Raw genomic sequence first — 16,739 nt, 5'->3', positions numbered from 1 at the left:
TTTTTTGCCTAGTCGTTTACCCTTAGCCATGGTGGTTCAAGGGTCATACCTATTTGCCCAGTGATGGTGGTGCCCATGTGCCCAATTCTTTTTGACAATGCTTCTGTCACTTGATGTGCTCTTGCAAGGAATTTCTCCACAATTATGTCATATTCGTCAATATAATAACAATTATCATAACAAATTATTAATCATAAACTATCATAACGGCTAACTGCCATTTCACTTCCCATGAATTCATGATGAATAACCAACTTTCCAAGTTAACATTAAAATATCATTATAACGGTTAAGTAGCATAAACTTCATATGAAATTATAAGGATTAACCATCTTACCATTTGTAATGTCCCCTTTTTTGGACATTAGAAATATTGAAGTCTTATTATATATAATGTTAAAATTGTCTAGGAAAGTGTAGACTCAAATTATTAAAAGGTCAATTTAATGTTATAAAGAGGGCAAAAAGTTAAGGAGGAATAGGATGAAAGCCAGAGGGGAGTCAAAGAGTCTTAGTTTGTGTATTAAAAATGGAAAGAGGCTCATTGATTCAGTTTTAGTTCTCTCTAGCGAGAGTATTTGGAAAGCTTCAACTTTCAGCTAGTATGAGGACGTAGCCCCTCATGTCAGTAGATAGTGGACGCAAACCCATTCTCTGGGCAGACATCAGTTCAGGTGTTTCATATGCACTTACAGGTTTTTATTCTAGTATTCTAATCTAACTATTAGTCTATACTTAAGATTGGATTTGTTAGTGCTGGTTATTGTATTGCTGTTGTATAATGCATTAACATATTTTAAGGAGTTAAAAAGTTTTCTGGTTTTTATAGTACCGGTTTGTAATGCATTGTTATATGCTTGAATCTTGAATGTTATTTTGGAAAGAACGAGTTATTATCTTATGGAGAATCTTCTAGTTTAATTGTTATATCGTATTACATTTGTCTATGTTGAGTTTGAACATTATATTTAAGGTGGTTAAATATCGGTTGGGATTTCTATTGGTTTTTAATTGTGTTTGTAATACATCTGCAATGTTCAGTCTTGAATATACGAGAAAAAAAGGGAAATCAAGTAAATATCTAGTTAGGGATATTTCAGTGGTATCAAAGCTAAAGGTCTTGCCAGTCTATGAGGTTTAATAACAATGGAATTTATAACAGCCTGGTTAGATTTCTGGAATGGGTCACATTGAATTTCTTTTCGGAAGAGATAAAACTTTATCTTCGGAATATATTATCCCAGGACAATAGATGTTTTTGAATGTTTTATCACCAAGTATCCGGGTGTCCTTGGTGAACATACATGGACAAGGAAATCAATCACAGAATATTGTTTAACCTCTAGCTTACCAAGCACTTGCATGGAAGTGAAAGCTGTTCATATTTACATCCTCATCGATGTCAAAACTATCAAAATAGAAGAGCAGTGATACGTTATTATGAAATGTGGAGACTAGGACAACTCCTTCCCTCGTTACATCAGGATTAATACAGGCAAAAGAAAATATAAAAGAAGCTGTAGATCTTTATAGATATGTAGTTTGGGTGCTTCTTTTGGTTTCAACTTCAATATAAGTCTTCTTATTTAAATGTTTGGGCTACCATTACGTCTGCTTGTGTAACTAAGCTACAACATGGCTTAAGTGTGGGATCAAGAATTCGATGCAAATGTTCACATACATATACTATCACATCCTTAAGGGAAGAGCTACCTTACTTCATTGACAAAGATTTTCAAAGTCTCAAAGATCTTTAGGGCCTTAACTAAACCTTTTCCCTGGATATGGGTTGGGAAAAAAGCCATTGAGTAGGCTTTTCATAGAGATGATAGCACAGACCTAATTAGCTTAACCACTTGGGAAGCTGTAGAGGAAATAGGCGACTGAAGGGAGTCGTCTGTAGCAGTAGACGAGAGCTATTTGGCAGGTAGAAGAATGATCATTTCATAGCCGAGAACAAGGTTAAACTCAGCGTGAGTCTAGGTCTCCATTATCATGGGATTCTTGGCATATGCAGCTCCTACTAGAAGTTTTCAACAATAGGAATTAAAGTAAGGAGATTGGGAGCAGTGGTTGGCATCATATCATCGTTCCACAATAGATACACTGCATGGAATTCCTTCATAAGAGAGATAACGGCTGTAAACGGTATAAGAGTAGACTACATTCCCACCCATCCCTTGCTGAACAAGGCTGTTGCGGTACGGGCTCCCGTCGTCATGTTCCCGTAGGGGTGTATGTAATCGTCGGTTGCAGGCCTATAGAACCTATTGGGCGGAACCGATAAGTTGAAGGAGTTGTCATAGATAGTTTTCGAATAATAGAATAGGGGCAGTTCTTCGTTTCGGCTTGGCCTACACATCCCAGAGATAGATAGGGGCTAGGGTGGTTCTATACATAACATGCCCAGGCAGTGTAGGGCATAGAAGATGGGTTCTGACGTTGGACGTGGAACCAGAACACACAATACATCCGGTCACTATAGTTGCATAGAAACGTGAGAAGCTTCAGAACAGGGGACCATTGGAGAAAATACTGCAGACGAGCAATCCAAAATATTAGCAGCTACAATATCCATTGGTATCAACAAGACAAAAATTATTACGACAATGGATTAAATTATTGTCTGGGATTGTCTAGTCAAGAATTTTATTGGGACCCAAAATTCTAATTGGGAGTTTCTAACTCAGCTCAATATCTTGAATCTTGATACATTTCTTGCGAAGAATATACACACAGATGAACTGAATAAAGGTGATTTTAATCAGGGATTAAATAGTTAAGGAGTGGCGTTTTTGTTTGTTGTGAATATAATCTATGCAAAGGGACGACAAAGGTTATAAAGATCTTTAAGTAACGCAACATCCTATTAGTTACAAAATTGATTTTCTGGAGCCATGTCTCTTCATTGTGAACTACCACACGTTGCAATTACCTTGGGAGGCTTCGAATAGTAATTGGAGGGGTGTTGGAAGTTGATTGCCGGTTTGAGTGTGTTGTTGAACTTGGAAGGAATTGAGCTCCATTCTAAGAGTTAACGGAAGGAAGACATGTGAATGGCTTTGTCGTCTGCGGGGTAGAGTTTGGGTTCGTGAGTCTCTTGGTTTGATTGATTGTCGTAATTAGTATAGCATTGGTTTGAGTTTGAAGTGGTGAGACTGTCATATAACTGACCCGTGAGGTAACAACCACAACTTGTGTTGCAATTTTGAATTATGATTTGTTACTCAAATGGTAAAGTGGATGCGTTACTCAACAGGAAAAAAGGGCGCAACAAAATTATTGGAGAGAAATAAATATTATTGACAGGAGTAGTTATGCAGTTGAATGCTATTTTAATCGCTCATCATTGAAAGGCTGTGACAAAATATTTGACAGATGGTCTATATAATACAGAGGGATAATTAAGATCAGATATTTCTTCCAGTTTGGGAAATTGTCAGCAATAATAATTCCAATGTTCCTTCACCGATAAAAGGTGGGACCAAATAATTCCTTCAGGTTGCTAAATGTTCTTGCACTTTCAATACTTCACTGCTTGGCATTGTTGATCTCCATTTTGGGGCCGAATTTTTAGTGGAGGTTGTAAAAATACTGTTATTGCCGAGAACAACGTTATTGGTCATGCAATCGATAATGGAAGTCATAATCAATAATACAGACAACGACGGATTTTAGAGAAGCTTTTGTCATGAATATAATTTCAATGAAATTTTATTGAGCTATGTTGAGGTTTTATCTCAGCTAGACCAGTTTATTTTGAAGTACTCTGAGGCTCAAGAGTGTCTTTGTATCGCATTAGAAAAAACTTCTGAAGATGATGTGATTGGTGTAGAAGATGATTTATTGGATTATGAAGATGATGTAATTGACTAAGAAGAGGTTGATTACTCAGATCTTGAAGACTTTACAGTTGGTATAGAAGAAGCTGATCACTTGGATTTTGAAGATTGATGACAGTTAGCAAAGTTCAAGTAGCGGAGTTGATAATCAACTTGCAAATTTTATGAGCTAAGTAGGGCTATTCAACTGGTAATCAAAAAAGAAGACAAGTGAAACTTTTATCAGAAACTAGATATAGTGAAAATGTGAAACTATGAAGAAAAACTAGAAAAGAGAGCAATTTCCTTAAAATTGGAGAATATTTGGGAAAAGAATAAAGATGCTTCATTAGTCACGTCAACTGTTCAACAAATCGAAAATCAGAAATGGTATCTCAAAACAGAGGTACTTGTTATGAATGATGAGTACAAAAAACTCCCTCCGAAGATTCAAAAAGAATTAGGCTTCAGTGATTTCATGGTTTTCCATCCAAAACTCCAAAATAAAACCGATTTGGCAAAAAAGAAGTATTTTGAATTAGCTCAGGATCTCCTTGCAAAAGACTAGTGCAAAACTATGTATGAAGAATTTACACCAGATCAAAATCCTCTAACAGAGAACCTTGAAAAAGAAGATCAGTTAAACCCCCACTAATTTGCAACCTTCTAGTGATCATGCAGAAGAGGTGACATAGATTGCAAGTTTCTACCCTCGGTGATTTGGAGATTAGCTTTGTCAAGCACGGGGATGAGGTAAGTTGCACACAAGGTAATAGCAGGTTGGGGTTTTTGTGCGATGAACCATATATTTCCTATGCACATGACAAGAATTCAGAGGAACAATCCAAGATGACACTACAAGACGATGAGTTGTATCAACATGATAATGAAATGCATGCATTTAGAAACCAGCTGAAGGTTAACGAAGAAATGGTTGTGGCATCTTTGGTACGTTATGACAACACTTGCAAGATGGTTGAGGATCGTTACAGGAAGGTTCAAAAGGGAGTGGAAGAAGGATGGCTTGTTTTTGATTTGCAAGTGATCAAAACAACTCTTGAAACTATGAAATTAGAATATTTGTATTTGGTTTCCGATAGGGATAACATTATTAAGGTTGCTGAAATACATGTTGATCAGCTAAATAAAGAAAGGAATGAGATTAAGGAGCTCAATAGAGAGCTTAAGGAAACCCAGGAGGCATTAAATGATGCCCGGATTTCCCTTTAGGAAGCAGAAAATCAGATTAGGATCATGAATCAGTCTCAGGAACAGGAGGATAAAGAGAGGCAGGAATTTTTCCTAGAGGTAATTGATGAACTTGATAGCATTCAGCAGACATATGCTTTGGATAGTTGCCCCAAGCGATCAAGTTCCAAAACTTCAGAACACATTCAACTTATAGACAACCCTCTGTTTGAGGTAGATGCTGTTTGGATTTCCAGTAACCCACTTTTTAAGGTAGAGGAGAGAGTTCCTCTTGGATTCCAGGAAGAGGATGATCTTGACTTAAGAAATTCAGATCAAGCTACAATTCTTAGTAGTGAAACCTAATCACAAGATGGAAGTGGTGATTTGACTACGGTTGTGCATCATTGGATCAGTCCACATAGGGTTCCTGATTTCACACCATACAGGGGTTGGTTGGATTATATACATCAGCCTTTGGATACTTTTTGGTGTAGTATTGAGGAGAGTTATGTGTTGATCATAGGGAATGCTCTTTCAGCTTCATTCTTCTTCATAGTACCTATGTACTCGGAGGTTCTCCAAATTGAAGATGACAGTATGGTATTTGTTGCACCCAGGGTGTTACCCTTAATTTTTGAGCAGCTTGTTTATTACGTCATCTATTTAGGTTGGGTTGTCATCATCTACTGGGTTATGCATAGTTCATGGATACATTTGTACCTTATCATATCGGCTGGTTATGACAACAAGGTCTAGGATCTAGGTGTTGATAGCATATATCTATGGCTTATTGTGGATTTGGTTATAGCTCTACTCAGTTTGAGATTGGATGCGAGGATAAGTAGAGTTGTGCAGTCTACAAGTGCAGTGATATTTCATGGTTTTATATGGGACCCAGGGACCGGTTTGATGGATGGGTTGTAGAGTGACACCTTGCTTCGCAGTGTGTCTGGATTTGCTTTCAGTTTGGGCTACAGGTCTACTTGCCAATACATATGGGATCTTGGTACTAATTGCTTGAGGACAAGCAATTTTAAGGAGGGAAGATTTATAATGTCCCCTTTTTGGGACATTAGAAAAATTGAAGTCTTATTATATATAATGTTAAAATTGTCTAGGAGAGCGTAGACTCAAATCATTAAAAGGTCAATTTAATGTTATAAAGAGGGCAAAAGGTTGAGGAGGAATAGGACGAAAGCTAGAGGGGAGTCGAAGAGTCTTAGTTTGTGTATTAAAAAGGGAAAGAGGCTCATTCCTAGGCATACTTGATTTATGATTCGGTTTCAGTTCTCTCTAGCGAGAGTATTTGGAAAGCTTCAGCTTTCAGCTAGTATGAGGACGTTGCCCCTCGTGCCGACAAACAGTGGACGCAAACCCATTGTCCGGGGAGATATCAATTCAGGTGTTGCATATGCGCTTATAGGTTCTTATTCTAATATTCAAATCTAACTGTTAATTTGTATTTAAGATTGGATTTGTTAGTGCTAGTTATCGTATTGCTGCTGTAATAATGCAATAACATATTTTTATATTACTGGTTTGTAACGCATTGTTATATGCTTGAATCTTGAATGTTATTTTGGAAAGAATGAGTTATTATGTTGTGGAGAATCTTCTGGTTTAATTGTTATATCATATTACATTTGTCTATGTTGAGTTTGAATATTATATTTAAGAAGAAGCTGGTTAAATATTGGTTGGGGTTTCTACTGGTTTTCGATTGTGTTTGTAATACATCTGCAATGTTCAATGTTGAATATACTGGAAAAAAAAAGGAAATCAAGTAAATATCTGGTTAGGGATATTTCACCATTTTGCATGATTGTAGCTAATTTTACCTGTCAACTGACGTCACATGAAACCTCAATGGCTATATGAACATTATAAAAGGAGCCAAAATTGGGATGTTACATACCCTCCCCCTTGTGATTCATTGTCCTCGATGAATTTTTGAAATTTTAATGAACACTATAAAGGAGCATTTTAAAATTGGGATGTAACATGCACCCTTTATTGAATAAAAGTTAAAAACACTATAACATTATCAAATAGAAGCTAATTTGTCATCACATACATAAACAAAGAACATAAATGATAAATCCATGATATATGTAAAATGTAAATTATAGCTAAGTCTGTGAGGAATATGGAATTGAAACCAAAGGGATTTTGGATGAAATGAGTTAAAAACATAAAACCTTTAGACAATCCTTGTTCTAGCTTCAGTTTCACCTTAGAAAGCCAAGATAGGTTATGGGGGGTTAAAGTGCTGAAGGTTTGTTGAATCTTGGAATTTTTCTAAGTGTGGAATTTTTTGGAAAACCTGAAAGTTTAGATTTTGCATCTCAACTCCTATGAAGTTATAACCTATCTCAAACGTCTTGATAGTATTTATACAAATATAACTTAAAGTATAAGAGTGTTATTTTTGTATAAATCCTCCCGCCTCTTGAGCCAAGTGTTGAATTGTAGAGTAAACTTGCAAGCGTATGCTCGGACTTGGCTAAATTATGCATGCTCGGACCTGGCAAGTTAGGCAAGTTATGTCAATTCGCCGAGTTGGGCGAGTCATGCATCAAAATTCAGCGAGCTGAGGGGGTGAGTTGGCATAGCTCAGCTGGGTTGACCCAGCTCACCAACTGGCCTGACTTGCGGCAAGTTTGGGGACATTGGTTTTGATTGCAATTATGTGTTCATAAAGGAATTCAATACCCATGCTTTTTGTCAAGTTGAAACCTAACTTAAACTTGAGTTCTGAGTTGTGATTTTGTTTTGAGATTTAATCTAGGATAAACATTTTTCCTTTTCAATGGGAATTGGAAGCATTGCACAACCGGTTTGATGCTCACAAAATTCAAGAGATATCCTTTTGCTTCATAAATTGTCATTAACATGAAAGGAAGAGGTCTTTACAAGGAAATTTCACTCTTTATTGTCATGTTTTAGATATAATCAAGAAGGCTTTGAGAAGTAGTCTTCTTTGTTTGTGACTGTCAGATCTTATCTGTTGATTATTTTGTTTTCGTAAAACTGTGATTATTGTCATCATAGACTGCTACTGTAGATTTGTGAAACATTTTGAACTTCTGTTATATTTGGTTACTTCCTTCAGTTTGAAAAACTGAAGAATGATATGGAGAGACATGCTTAGATTATTGGCAAGTGGCAAGTCCAATGCATTGGATTTCTGTTTGACTGGAAAAAGTTGATGACATAATTGATACCTTCTATACAGACATATAAGCACATGTAGTTGAGGTCATTTGTTTTGATTTATATTTTTGCCTCAGAGACTAAGATTGTGAATTTTAAAGCTTAATGCCTTGCAGTTTTTTACTAAACCATTATATTTTTGTTAGGTGCAATGTAGAGATCCGGATCTTGAAAAGAAAATTGAGGAGAAGATTGATCAATTTGTAAGCTGGGTAGAAAAGCATCCAAATAAGAAGAGCCAGGTTTTCCTCGTAATTAATCTTACAATATGAATTTCACCAAGCTTAATTTAATTGTTTTACTTGTTCCATTTCCTTTGCTGGCTTCAATGCAATTTTATTTTGTACATATGATAAATTTAAGTATTTACATTTTTACAAAATTTTAGGTCCCTATTTCCTCTCCCTAGAATTTTTGATTTTTTAAAATAAATAAATCAACCTTTTAGTATAAAATACATTCACAGATCACACATATATGTGCATTCTGTCGTACTTCAATATAATGAGTGATTTTGCTTACCATGTTTAATGCACACATGCATTTAGCAAGACCTTGAAACCTGGGTAGCTCTCTTATTGTGTTTAATGCTCCTATAATTGCAGATATGCCTATCCTTTTATGAAATTAGAAACAAGCAGACAGCGTGGTTCAGTAATAAACCTGAACGCTTTTATTGGGAACAATGGTATATTCCTCTGAACGTTGTAATGTCAAAGGCGTCTAGCAGTAAATCTCATCACGGGAAGGCCTTAGCTGTAGGAGGTACAGTACCTTGATGTTTATTTATTTTATTATATTTTACAGGGAAATGCATTGTATTACATCAGAAAACACCAGTTAAATACCTTCATATGTGTAATTATTACTTAAGGACCAGGATATAGAATTTCATACAGTATTTGAAAACATATATATTTGTTAATTATTAGGATGCCTTTGTAAGCATTCAATATTTATATCTATCTAGTTATTTTCTATTAATCTTTATAAGCGCTGGGAGACTCTGTTGGTCTTATTACTATGAATACTCAATGCAGAGGTCACAATGGAAGATAATAATTCCCGTCACGCTGCTTTGGAGGAAGCTCTAAGGGATGTTTTACTTCAAATAATACGACATGTCAATGAGAAGAAAGACCACATTCCTCCTGTACAAAATTTTGATGCTGTACCTTTTCCTTATGAGATCACCATTCCAAGGTTTGCGTTGTGATGTTTAATAATATGGATCTGTACATTTGCATGTGTTTTTCATTTTGTTTAATGCTCAGATAAAAATTAATGTTCTTAAAACACAACAATAGAAAATTGTTTTTAGTATTTACTATTTACCTATGTTGAAGATCTCTTTGGTCATACATTCTAGCATCAAAATGCAGTTTGTAACAGCTTATGATCCCTTGATAGCTTTTCTATTTTCCACCTTTATCTAGAGAAATTTACAAATGCTGGAATGCAGTAATGGCAAATACTGAAAAAGTAAATTCCACCATGTTTTGTTAATTCAGTGTTTCATCAGCCTTGGGGGACAGGGGGATGGCAAGACGAGTTTCCAGGATGGGGCGAAAAAGGGCCTCAATTGAGGGATAGTGTGTAACATCTCTAATGGATATTATACCATGTTTTCTCATAAACAGATTTCAACATATAATAGATAACTCATGCAAACCTAACCAGCAATATAAACTTGCAAATGAACTGATAGTGCTCATTAAAATATTCAGTTTGAAGACATCAGATTTGCTAGTGTAATACAATAACATGCATAGAGTCCAATCTTAAAAACAACGATAGCAGTCAGATTGGAAACATACAAAGAGCCTGTAAACCCAACGTGAACTCTGTCTTGAATCCACTGCAGTGATGAAATGGGGCTATGTCTAATCCACCAACAATGACGTGAAGGTGTGCGTCCTCAGGTGTGAAATGGAAGATGTAAACTCTACCAATGTTTTCCCAAGAGAAACCCAGATTCTCCAAACAAACGATAATTCAAGCATGCTCAAATGAACGAACCTTTCCTCTTTTATGCTCAAATGGGGACCCTTCAGTCCCCTTATCCTGTCCTTTTTTTTTTTTTCCTCTGTGTCACCTTTAACTCAATAATATTAATTGACCCATTTTATAACTTTTCATTAAGCTCTTAAGCTAAAATTAATAATTTATGAATTTGACTTTAGAATTCATAATGTGCAAATCCTCCCTCCTCTAGATTGCTTGCCCTCAAGCAAACATGGGTCTATAATCCAATACTAGGGTCCCATGTCCATTTGCAAGGCGCTCCATAGCTCGTACTAGTAACTATTTAATCAAGATATGCCAAACTGTAGAACCAATAATAAGGATGCAGCCAGTAAACCACTATGATCCTTGGATCCTAAATAAAAACTTTTGTGATGGCCTTGATATCTCCCACTAAATACTGTAATACATGTGCCCATGAAGAGGATAATATCTGCTAGAGTACCTTATAAAACATACCACCATGCTGGAAATCATAGAGTAATCTAATGGTAGGTGTTGCAGGAGTGAACATCTCAAAAGAGAGCAACTTAGAAAGCCATCCTGTCTTGCCTCCCTCAACTTTGTAAGGACATACATCACACCAACTATCCAAAGTCCACACACAATAGCAATCCATCAAAATCAAAACATATCCAAGAAGATTATTAGACTCATGTCGCACAACTTTGATCTTATCTTCACCATGTCGGGATTGGTGAAGCCCGTTAGTGAAACCCAATCAAGCTATATTGCTAACCCTGTCAATACTTGGGTTCGAAAGAAAAAAACTCTCACATCCATCATTTATAAGGAGATACAAACCACCAAAGAAATCAACAACCTCATAACTACAACCAACCTCTGTAAGACCCCTATGGATGTTTTGACTTTGCAAATAATCCAGCTAGGGCCAACTGACACCATAATCACCATGTAAACCTATTTCTGCATGACACTGCTGTGACATAGATGTAGGTAACCCACTCGATTACGTATCACTGTAGTGAAAAACTGGCTGGTGCCCCTGCAAGTTATCTCCATCACCACCTGATTCAATTACTTGCAGCTTCTGGAAGACCTTTATCCCACAAGGGATGATACAATCTCTGAGTTAACCCATACCTACGGTTCATCAAGTCTTCCATATGTGGATCAAACAAAGTGATGAGCACTCATCATTGAATAGTCACAATGCATAATATCAACCTCTGTCAATGGCTCATCATAAAGTACAATCTGCCGATTGGAAGTGGATGAACCCGGCTTAACCTGATCAGCCCTCGCACTATCATCACTGACCACCACCTCAATCTGCCGACTGAAAGTGGATGAACCCGGCTTAGCCTGATCAACCCTCGCACTATCATCACTGACCACCACCTCAATGGTCATATCTGAATGTTGGGCTGAATCAGAGCATGCCAAATCTAATTTCTGATATAACTGAGCAATCTGATTTTCTGCTTCATGAAACACCACTAAAGTAGCCTCAAGGGTGTCCTTGGCGTTCATGAGCTCATTCGTACATGGTCTACTTCTGCTTCCTTCTTCCTCAGTGGTTCCGAATAAATCTGCATAAATCTATGCAAGGTCAAAGAGGTGATCTCAATCGAAAAGAAGGTGTAGGTAATCTGATTTCAACGTTCTCATTCCTTCCTTAATTACCTGCAAATGTGAGAACTCCTCTTGGAGTCCTTTTTGTCTTCTCTCTAATTGTTCCCTCCAAAAGTGTTTTTCAACCATCTCATAAATGTTATCAAAATGTGACAAAGCTGCACTAATCTTTTGTTCTGTTACTTTGCATTTGACTCTTCAAATAAGGTGAACTAGTAGGTGTATGAGATAAGTCAAATGCATATGAGGTGGGAGAAAGTGTCTCATCATACATGTTCACATCATCAATGCCATCTTTCATACCCAGCTGCGAAAAGGAGTTAGAGACAACATTTTGATCACAATTAAACTCATCATAAGAAGAATTGATACATTATGTTGGGACCCTTAAGTCTGAATTAAAAACATTATCAACACTCTCAAAAGATGCTGAGTTCTCATTATGGGCTGCTTGGTTAGTCTCTCCCAATTTGTCATCAATATGCCCCTCAAGAGCATTAGTGACTGCAGCCCCGCACAAAACCTCTACCTCCATATTACCCACCAATAGACTTGTACTCTGTGTAATGTCTTCTACATGATCATGGGAAGGCTGCAAATCAGTGGTAGTTGATTGCCCTAATTTTCAAGATCACCTATCAGCTGATTTCGGTCTGTTGAAAATGCCTCATACAAATTTCTGCTCCCATCTTTTGGAAGGAGGTCCCAGGCCAATTCAAAATACTTCCTTTTTGCCATATCAGTCTTGTTTTGAAGCTTGGGATGGAAGTCCACATAATCAATGAAGGGTAAATCTTTCTGAATCTCTGAAGTAAGTTTGTAATACTCATCATACATATAAAGCACCTCTGTTCTTACATCAAGTTGTGAGTCTCGGGCTAATTTTTGCTGTAGCTTCATAATATCTTCTGTGGTTTTATCCAAGCTCTGTATTTTTCCCATAGCTAGGCTACCTGTTTCTGAAGGTGAATGGACAAAGTGTTTACTGCTCTATTCTGTCTTTCAACTCTGATAAATGGTCGACAATATGCCATCAGCTCCCAACAATAGATAGTTCACTGTTCTAACTGAATCTTATGTTTTTCTGCTACTAGACTAAAATAGACACCTTAACAAGTTTGTCTATATTCATCAGTTAGGCATTTACATGAGCCTTTTCAGCGACTCAATATCAGAGTTTTCTGATGTTGGACTGTGGCATTTAATCAACACTAAGTTTGCAAGCTGTTTATTGCAGACCCTGCTTTTGAACTACAATTTCATATTGTTTGTGCTTGTTAACAGGAGTGGCGCTGAAAATCAACAACCAACAAGCTCTTATATTAGGAGTTAAACATCTGCTGACCTGAATATTCTGATTGTCACAGCTTCCAAATTTCTTCACAACCACTGAATGATTTTAAAGTCAAAGTGCAAGAAAATTTCAAAACCAACAAACTCTCAAGCCTTGTAAATATTGTTTACCTAGATTTTGTTTTTTCCAAACTGTAGTATCCACACATTTGATCGAACCAAGGAAAGAAGATCACAATCCAGAATAGCAAGTGAACTCAGGTATGAAGGATCTCTAATGCAGCTACCAGAACTTTAACACCCTTATTGGGCTTCGATGCAGAATTTGATAGGAATCTCCATTGATTGGAAATCCCGCTTATGCCAGTGCCCCAGGAGACAATGTTTGACTCAAACAATCTTCATAATAAGAGAATACAGAGACCATACATCCTAGCCAAGCAACAAGGAAAATCACTTAGATATACACAACCCTTTTTTATGGAGTAATAATTCTTGCACCTGTCCAACCTCTTGATATGGTGTAATTGCTCTGATAATGTCCCTCTAATGCATTGGAACAACGATTGATATATGTTGCTCCCATGATCATCCAAAGTTAATTCATTCAGTTTATTTGATGCCTCTGATCAAGAACAATAGTCAACTTGCAGGATTTAATATACATATGCCTTACTGCAATGGGACGAAACTCTTCATCCTAAGAATATTACTGTCTGGCAGCTTGTAAGTTTGTTCCTTAGTAATGTCAAAGACAATCATCTGTTAATGCTTAAGGAATTCTGTTCTAAAGTCACGTCTACAATAAATATTACTCTTCATCCTAAGAATATTACTGTCTGACAGTTTGTAAGTTTGTCCCTTAGTAATGTCAAAGACAATCATCTGTTCATTGTAACGCTTAAGGAATTCTGTTCTAAAGACACGTCTACAATTAATATTTGTAATGTGCGTAATCTTCAATTCAGGGATTATTCTCACATAGGCAACGTGAATGCATGACCTCCAGGTGGCTCCAGATAAAGCTCTACCAAAGACGATGGTTCCTCAGACCTGCTATTGTGGAAGGGGCACAACCGATACTGTTCCTGACCAATATACTTCTGCAATATTCCTTCCTTATTATGAATTGGAGTGAAGGTGATACATGGCAGGAAAAAGAAATATAGGACTAGCAATGAATACTTCCCTTTCTTCCTATGGTATTTATTTTTAACAATCATCTCAACACATTCTCAAGCGTCGATCCTTGTCGACCAGGGAAAGCAAACGCCTCTATTACTCACTTGTCACATCTAGGAAAACGCTCTTCATTACTGACGCCCGCTCCTGTATATGCAGTGCTTTATAATTCTTTTCTGGTAGTGGTATTTAATTTAATTTCAATTTTATTACTTCCTTCGACTATCAATAATAATTTGGCTCTCGACCAATCTGAAGGAACTTTCATTGTAGAAGACTAGAACTATAGGATCCTTACTCTCCAAATTGGTAAGTATGAAACCTAGAAGAATGTTGGATTCCTGAACTGGTGGTCGAAATAGCTAGAGGTACTATAAATGCTCAAACATGACAACATCTATTTTCATCAAGTGGAGTTCATACTCCTAATGTCTGTCAATCAGGAGGATGATGGTGAATACCTCTCAAACTCAAAATGATACCCGTGAGTTGAAGCTAGATATTCATTTCATTATGGGCTCAGTTATACACAACTCTCTTAATCAATATTGTGACTGCTCCGGTGGTGGTAGGAAGTTGTGAACAACTGAACAAATGCTGCTTCAACTCCAACAATGCTCTCATTAATGCACAAGACATACATCTAGACCCGATGATGAAGAGATTAATCACACCCGACTTGCAAGGTTCGATACCACATCAATTGGTTGGCATATTTGGCCCCTTAAGAAATATCTGACTAGTCAAAACCAAAATTATGAAATATTTGTTCTACCCTTAACTCATTTTCTGCCCAGAAAACAGAAGTGTCTCCAAATATTCCTGTGACTATAATCTCTGTTTGTGCATCCAATACCATACTAAATTTTCATGGCACTGAAAATTTTGTTGTTTTCCCATTACCCACGACTTATCACAGGAATATATATCCAAGTTGTGAGTCACTTGGAATGTGAGATTTGGACACACTTATATTCTAGAAAAAATGGTTGCTACTATATAAAGCATAGTTGAAAAACTCGGCAAAGCCAAAAAGTCGCCAAGGTTTGAAAAATAAATTCGGGGAAAACTCACCCAATTTAGTGAGAAGATACATCCAATGAGTCCAAAAATGAGAACACCGAACAAATAAGCTTAGTCTAGATATAGTTAAACACAAAGTGGGTATAAAATCACATTCTCTTGAGGAAGACTCATGTCTAGAAGAAAAATAGTAAATAATTTATGTAAAACTAAAAGTAAATACGTCATTCCAATCACATCTTCCTCTTCTTAGTTCCAATACAAACTAAGGGAGAGTTAGAACTAGAGGGTTTAATCTTAGAAGCCCGCACTTGCCATGATTGCCTTCTTGCTCGGTATGTCTAACTTGGTTTGCGGGTTGCCCTCAATCCTAGATATAGTTTTGCCTCTAGCTTCTGCTGGCACTAGCAGTGACTAGTCATTCAACTAAATGTCATCCAACATGAAACCAAATCTACGCCTTCCTCCATAGCCTGCCTCTTCAAATCACTTTAAATCGATCAAAATCAGTTTGGAAGACTTTTCCCCTATTAGCAAAACACAAATGAAGAAATGAGAAATGAAACTGATTGGCATTTTTTTGGCCTACAGCTGCTGTTGTAAAACTATGACTAAGTTTTAACAAAAACTCAGCAAGTTCTCTGTTGGTTTCCAAAACTGCAGATTGGAATCCTACGAGTCTTGCCAACTTGATGCTGGGATATCCAACCAGTTATGACCAACTTGACGGGATTGATTGATGCAATCCAAATGCCTTGCACTTTTGGCTCTACAAAACCAAGGCAAGTGTACCTAATCCTGAACAAAACACTCAAGCCCAGGATCTTTATGGCAGATTGGTTAGAATACGAATGTAACGAAAAGTTTTCTAAATGACAAGAATTATACAAAGCTTTTAACTTGAAAATTACACATTAAGAATAATGAATATATGAGTGTTATAAATAAAAGCAATTATTATAGATGATTGCGGCAAATGAAATATTAGTTCTCCAAAGGAAAGATATGAAATAATTGCCAGCATATGGATTGCGAATTATGAAAAATATAAAGACTAGTGCCGAAGGGCAATAGAGTCAGTATTATAAGTTTAAAACATACAACTTTATAAAATTCTATGCACATCAATTATAAACAATTTAGTAATCAAGATGGGCCAGATTAAACCAGACATAGATTCAGAAACAATTAAATATTTCTCAACATCTATAATGTTTGATTTTAAAATGCTATAATTGATCGTGTCCACTTATCTTTCATATAAATTATTTATAAAAAAATAAAAATAATAAATGACGAAACTATATAATATTTTAACTCTAAAGCTTAATATTTCTTACTGATCATGCCGGAAATAAAATTGCATTGGAGACACTCCTTACGGATGAAAATTTA

General features: G+C 36.5%; 1 protein-coding gene across 7 annotated transcripts in view; it reads left to right on the top strand.

Moving 5' to 3' along the window:
* The window catches only part of LOC149552226 (meiotically up-regulated protein), a 168,667-nt gene that overhangs the window by 103,905 nt on the left and 48,023 nt on the right, over positions 1-16,739 (top strand). For 4 of the 7 annotated variants that reach the window (XM_089787742.1, XM_089787741.1, XM_089787748.1 and 1 more), the window contains 3 exons: positions 8,372-8,467; positions 8,831-8,990; positions 9,266-9,428. In XM_089787742.1, the coding sequence (XP_089643868.1) occupies positions 8,372-8,467; positions 8,831-8,990; positions 9,266-9,428 (419 nt within the window). Of the gene's footprint in view, positions 1-8,371; positions 8,477-8,830; positions 8,991-9,265; positions 9,429-16,739 lie in introns of all 7 variants that reach the window. The other 3 variants (XM_089787745.1, XM_089787744.1, XM_089787746.1) reach the window with 1 other exon arrangement.

Source organism: Cupressus sempervirens, chromosome 6 (genome assembly GCF_028749045.1).
Source record: "Cupressus sempervirens isolate cs-2001-9-10 chromosome 6, ASM2874904v1, whole genome shotgun sequence".
NCBI classification, from domain to species: domain Eukaryota; kingdom Viridiplantae; phylum Streptophyta; class Pinopsida; order Cupressales; family Cupressaceae; genus Cupressus; species Cupressus sempervirens.
The sequence above is the reverse complement of the archived record's forward strand: the minus strand, read 5'-3'. Positions and strand labels throughout refer to the sequence as shown.